At 45.3% G+C, this 7,043-nt stretch overlaps 1 protein-coding gene across 1 annotated transcript; it reads right to left on the reverse strand.

Annotated features, from left to right (window-relative positions):
* Window positions 1–2,427: 2,427 nt before the first annotated feature.
* Window positions 2,428–6,602, reverse strand: LOC147624579 (uncharacterized). Its single transcript, XM_086819595.1, has one exon. It carries the CDS (start codon window positions 6,247–6,249, stop codon window positions 3,145–3,147), a length of 3,105 nt encoding a protein of 1,034 aa, XP_086675721.1. The 5' UTR covers window positions 6,250–6,602; the 3' UTR covers window positions 2,428–3,144.
* Window positions 6,603–7,043: the final 441 nt, after the last annotated feature.

The raw sequence follows: 7,043 nt of genomic DNA on the forward strand, positions 1-7,043 counted from the left end.
CACGATACAACCCATTGTTGGTACTAGGGAAACCCAACACCACAACCTATGCTCCCAACACCAAAGCAACCACTAGCCCTACTGTCCATACCAAGTGCTTCTCAACCGGTACATAATCTAATGCTCATTTTTCAAAACCCTTTACCGAGATGTATATACAACCCACCACCAATGTTGTATCCACCTTCGGTATCACCACCCCAACCGGTTTCTCCTAGAATTACATTGGTATAACAATACTCGATGACTTTGCCAACGGACTCTGAGAGTCCAAAACATGAGGCCTATGAGTCATATAAGCAGTATGATTCATATAGATATCCACAACAACCCCCATCCATTGACTATGCCTTCTTGTGTTCAAAGCTATGCTGCAACAAAGGGTGAGAGACTGCAATAGCATGTTATGCACACCACCTCTTCAACGTTTCCATTGCAACAAGGGCCCACACTGTGTTGTTAAGTGTCCTCATAGAGCCGTCGCACCAAGTACCCCAACTCCATCCCCAAATGTAGTGCTAAACCCCAATGTCATTCCACACGGAGGCACATGTTCCAATGTGGATTCAATAGCATGTTATGTAGACCACGTCTTCAATGTTTCCACTGCAACGAGGATCCGCACCATATTGCTCAGTGTCCTCATAAAGCAATCGCACCAAGTACCCCAACTCCATCCCCGAAACCAGTGCCAAACCCCAATGTCATTCCATACTACGGAGACACATGATATGACAAGTGTGGATTCAAACATTTTTTCCCAACAAAGTAACAATCACCACAATGCCAAGAGCATCCACTATTTTAACGGGCCTTAACTTGTTAAGCATATAAGGAGGACTTATTCATACAGTCCCCCTTAATGCCATCACAAGGCTCCAAACCAAGACAAGGACAGTTGCCAAGGAAACATCCAAGATAGCTAAAAAGCAAAAAGCTCAAACTTTACCCTCAGGACACAACACATGCTTCGGCAACACTAAGGTAAGCTCTTGACTTGAACACACCGACTATGAGCACGGACCTATGTGGTCATGTCATGGTCTCCCCGCATATACATGCCTATATAGACACACAGCCAGCCACTTCTCCACACAGTTAATCAAGAATATAACCTCTATCTTTGCAGTTCTAGATTTGCCATCGAAGTTCCCTTCACAAAAGCACACTGGTGTGGAGCTTTATCATTTTTTGTATTACTTCAATAATACCTAGCTCTATTATCATGCAATTTGAATTTTAAAGTTTTGTGCATGACGAGGTAATCGAAGGCTGGCACAAAGTGCACTGTGAGAGTGTAAACCCGTGGACTACACCACCAGACTTGTGTGAAAATATAAGATACAAAATCTTCCACAAGCAAAACTAGGCACAACTTGCAAATTAAAAAAGAACTTGAGAATAATATTGCATTACTACCATAAAATGATGATTACAACATATGGTTTTTACTTCTCGCCCATGTGCTCAATTGATAGGACCTTCGATGGTGTGTTTGGAAACTGCAAAGACAAAAGTTGTATGTAATGTGAAAACAAGAGTGCACAGGCAGTGGAGGTAGATGTCCTGATGATGAACAAAGGACTGCACTACAGAATAAAGCTAAACGATAAAGTTCATAATTATTATTATGTAATCATGAAAGAGAGTAAAAATATGGAGGGCACTTACATGTCTGGGTTCCTCCTTTCCCTTGAAAAGAGCTTCCACATCTTCCTTCATTTGCATCAAAGTTGCCCTCTTCTTCGTTGGTGGCTTGCAAAACATCTTTAGCCTAATTGTGGAGAAGAGCCCCCTTGGAGCACTCTTATAAATGTGACTACAGAGAATTTGAGCTTTAATTGGTATGGCAACATTGAAGGGACTCAGCTTCTTCAGTATCACCTGTCTTAGATTGGAATGTGAAGCTGCTAGAATCCATAATGTTACAGCCTTGATCTCTCCTATTGAGAGTCAAAATGAAGGGAATGGTAGGTGTCATAGGATTATACTTATCCATAAGCTTGCAAAGAGTTTGAAATATCGTTACAGACATCATCAAGTCACTTCTCCAGCTACACGAGAACTCTTACTACTGAACTCTTGTGTTATCTTACATGTTTGTCTTACTGTGTTTAGTCCTCCCTGTCTTCTCCACCAACATTTTCCTAAACTAACTTCTCTCTGAGGACAGCAAGATCTTATTTTGTAAGAGTGGACTTTTCTCCACGAAATGACTGTTGCAAAGCAAGCCCCATGTCTGGAATGGGAGACATCAAGGGCCATCATAACCCAAGCCCCATGTCTGGAATGGGAGACATCAAGGGCCATCATAACCCAAGGCAGTAATTTCCTAATGAGAAATTTAGATGAAAACCAAAAAAGCAAGGCTGAAATCAAACCAAAGGACTTCGGGAGATTCCATCAAAACCAAAGGACTTCAGGAGATTTCCATCCAAACCAAAGGACTTTCAAGAGATTTCAAACCAATGGACGTAATCTTACACAGAAATAGAGTCACAAGTTGTTACCCCTCAATGGGAGGGGGAGCTTGTGAAGGACAGCAATGATATCGGTAGCTTGGGAGGACACAGAATACATTGCCTCTTAATCATGTTTCCTCTGCAGCAAGAATGTAAAGCTACTATATAGGGCTGCTGAGGTGCAATGCATGCTGTAAATCAATCCAAGCGGGTAAGCAAAGGCCTGCCTGCATGTAAAAAGCTGGTCTCACCATGAGATGATAGTGAACCGTCCAGCTAGTTCATATTTGGCCGCTTTGAGTGCCCGCAGAAACCATGGCAGTGACCACACTGCAGATAGTTGGTGAGCTGGCTCTTCTTTGGAGACATACAACTGCTGTCCTTGATCACTCTTTATCTCTGTTAAAAATTGTTCAGAATTGTGATTGTACAGTTGAATTACCTGATCTTGAGGGCGTTTGTTGCGTTTCGCATGTGGGAAAGGATGAAAGAAGAAGGGGAAGGAAAAAGGCGGGGGGGGGGGGGGGGGGAGGGGGGGGGGGGGGGGGGGAGGGGGGGTGGGGGATATCTCCGCTTCACTCTAGCCTTCAGAAGATATTCCTACTAGCAGGATGAGGTACTCTGAATTCCATTGAAGTTCCAATAGTGCCTGGCTAATGCTGAGCATGAAGACGATGGCATCTCAGAGCTCCGGGTTGAGCACCTCCCCCAACAAAGCTGCCTGTCCACCAATCTCCTTGGAAACAAAATCTGCATCAAGAAACCTTGCCACAAATACCCACATCTTGTAGACATCCTCAAAGTTTGATAAGACACTCAGGGCTGCAGTTACCACCTTAATCCTTAAAGGGAACCCTCTACGATGACCCCCCCGCCCATGTGAACTCTTGCTTGCTGTTGCATTTCTCTTATTTTCCAAGAAAATATGGATATCTGCATTATTATCATGAGACTGCAGGTTCTTAAGAAATCCTATGCTAACAGAGATATTGTACCTATCAGCAAGCATCTGCACGACCTCCGGGTGCAGCATTTTACCATGGCAGTCATACAGATTGAAAGCAACTGATGCACCTCTGTCATACTTCACTTCAGGTCCATAAAGGTGAACAAGATAGAGGTTGTTCTCCGGGCCAGGATGGCGGAGCTGAAGTAGCGCACTTATCAACCAGTTAATGAGATGCCGGAGCCGAAGTGTGGTCTTGTTTAAGCCTAGCACGTCTGCATGATCAAGGCTCCTACACACCACTTCAGGTTCCCTGACATCCCACTGGTCCTGCTGCTCTGCACCATCACCATTGTCACTTCTGGTTTCCTCATGGTCTTGATGAAAAGACAAACACGTCTTGCTTTGCCCATAGTACACTTCCACAGCATCTTCTGCACCGACAAAGGACCCTCTTCCTCCAGCAGAATCGAGCTCCTCAGTATCCTGTAAGTTTGGTAATAAGCTCCTTCCTACTATTGATCTATCGCCGTTCCGTCTACCCAGAAGCCTGAAATCTCCTTCAGTCTCTCTCCGAATGGCACTCTCACTCTGATACCATGCTGCTCTTCCTTTAGATTTCTGCTTAGACTCAAGCTTCCCTTTCTCCATGTCTTTCAGAGAGTCACATACCTCAATTTTGTTACCTTGGTTTTTCTCCTGAACCTCTTGAAAATACATAGATCCAGTATCCCTAATGCATAGGTTGTCCACCTCATGCACATCTCTGTCGCTTCTAGCAAGAGAAGCTGATGAGTTCTCCTCCATGACTGCAGCTGGAAAAACCTTGTCGATCCTGCTTCGAACAATTTTCCCTCGGAAATCTGATACCAGAACATCAAAACATTCATGCTCGTGCTTCAAAACCCCCTGATAATTCACTAGTGAAGCTGAGCCAGGCCCTGTGAAAGGTGATTTCCCAGGATCCGACAGTTCAACCTCTCTTGAGTTTCCTCTTGATGCCTTCAACTTGGAAGAAGACAATGCAGCAACATTGAGGTCCTCACTCCCACTTTCAGAAACACTTAGCTCGTCATCCTCCGCCATGCCATTGGTTTGGCCTTTTGTGCCCTGACCCTCTTTGCTTTCTACTATATTTGCTCCATTCTCAAAACTCCTACTGTCCTCAAACAAAGGATTGTGCAGTGTATATGTAGTACAAGGTGGATTTGTGCCTCCATCATAAACAGGGTTGCAAATTGAGTCACTCCATGGCCTGCTGAAAGGCACACTAAATGGCCCACTGAAGGGGTCTTCAGACCTGGAAGTGTGACTTGCCATCCCAACAATACTCGGGCCAATATCAATGCAAAACAAATTGTCTCTGCCATCTTCACTGAAGACAGGGCTGCGAGTCGCTTCTGCAACGGAATCACAAACAGAACTGTCATCATCGTCCTCTTCCATGACCCCTTCAATCCGGGGTAATTTGTGAGAGGTTTCATCAGAAGGAGAATGCTTGTTGAAACCAAGCATTGGACCAGAAAACGAAGCCACCATGGGAGTCAGCTCACTGCCCTTATGAAACTCAAACTCTGTCCCCTCCTGACTATCCCCTTCATCCTCTTCAAACTCATTACTTTCATCCGTGTCTCCACCAGAGGACTGGCTCAAAGACCACTGGATAGGGAGCGGAATAATTCTCACAATCCCAGATGCAGGCGCCCCCGACTCATCTTGTATGCTCTGAATGGCAGAGTTCTTGATAAAAAGGCAACCAAAGCCAGATGGATCTCTGCCAAATACCTTGTAGAAAGATGCAATGATAAAATCTGGTCTGAAGAGTGAAAGGCCTAGAGAGTCCATGTCCTTGGGGCCTACGGCAGAAGCATCCAGAAGCACATGCCATTTGTTCTGCTGGGCTAATGACATCCATTGATAAGAATACTTAGCTCCCGAGACACGTGACTGCACAGGAAATACAAAGAGACCCTTTGCTGGACCCCTCAGCCGCCTCCTGGCAACCAGTAGCTTTCTGAGCTTGGTCGAAACAATGCGGAGGCACGGCTGCTTGAAACTCACATTGGAAATTTTCGCACCTTTCTCCTTGGCTCTCTGCACCATCCAGCCTACAGATTCACTCTCATAGTCATACATGGTGATGAGCCTGCTGCATGTGTCAAATGGGTAGGCATCTGCAAGAAGCTTGAATGAAGCACCCCGGCTTGCTGTGAAAACCATGCTGTAGTCAGTTTCATGGATGTTGAGGTAGCCCATGATGCGTTTTCGGATGTCGCATTCTACTGTACCATCTTCTGCAGCTCCAAAAAGAGCGTGTGAACAAAGGTTCACTGAGATGTTGGAAAGGGCGAATGAGGCAGATTCCCATTGCTGGACCTGCTGCAGGTGAGAGAAGAGGCCCAACCCACAGTAATCTAGACAAACCCTGCCACTCTCTTCGAGATGGCCGTATTCCTCTGCCCTCAGAGTGTCCATGGCTGCTGTCTCAGAATACCTTGGAAACAATTCCTTGAAACAAGCCAAGGATTTTTCATAGCTGGGGAGGCTTTCATGATCAGTGTAGAGCTTACCTCCAGCCATAGCCGCAGCTCGCAGGAACTCCTCTTGGGCATTGTGGCGATCTTTGGAGCCTGATGATGACGACAATGATGACCATGAGGCCTTGTTCTGATGATTTAGGGCTTTCTGTTGCTTTAGGCTTACAGGTCTGGTTTTCTGCTTATTTATAGTTTCCTGTTGATTTAGGGTTTTCTGTGCAGACCTGGCTTCTTCCTTGCTCGATTTGCTGTCAGCTCCGTCTGCTGCCCTAGCATCTTGGAGCTGCTTCAGAAGAGAAGGCATAGCCGTGTGCTGCTGTTCTTCTTTTCTCTCGGACAACAGAGATGAGCAGAGCTCCACAGGCTTACAGAGGTAAAGCGCATCAAACTGCGAACTCTGGGAGCTCAACGACTCCCGTCCAGTTTCTCCTTCCCCAAAGCCACTCTATGAAAAAGGAGAAGCCCTGATTCTGCAGAGAAAAAAGTAAAGACTGACAAGTGATCCCATAAACAAACAGTTCCGTCAGAACGTTGATCGAGGTTAGCAGATCGATCCAGAAAGTTAACCCAGCTCTAATCCAACCGCAAACAGCTGGTAATCGCCCATAATCAAGCGGATTAAAGAAGAGAAGAAGAGGAACCAAGTGAAAAAAAAAAACTGCACTGTAATGACAGTCTCATTAAACATCATAAATAACTTGTGTGTCAAATTTTGGTTTAAGGTCTATTATCTAAGGACCTGTTCATGCGAACTAACTAGTGGCCAAAGAAATCATGTCTATCTAAATGGTGGCTTGTGTGCCAGCAAAACATGGGGCTGCCCAAACCACTCGGTCAATCGCCTCGACGAATGTGAAACGGTGTGCAACCAACAAACTACTTCATGCTAGCAAACAGTCCCCAGAGTTGTGCATACCCATGTCATACTTTCACCATACATATTGAGTCCTACTCATGCCTAGATTAGGCCATGCGAGTTGAAATTTGGAGTGTGCATGGCAATTACACGTGTGAATTCTCCCATTTGTGGATGCATGGGAATCAAGCAATAAATTGTTTGGGCCTGAAATTCTTGACATAACCCCAAGGTTTCTAGCT

Source organism: Cibotium barometz, chromosome 25 (assembly GCF_041138505.1).
Source record: "Cibotium barometz isolate CiBa-2024 chromosome 25, ASM4113850v1, whole genome shotgun sequence".
Taxonomy (NCBI): domain Eukaryota; kingdom Viridiplantae; phylum Streptophyta; class Polypodiopsida; order Cyatheales; family Cibotiaceae; genus Cibotium; species Cibotium barometz.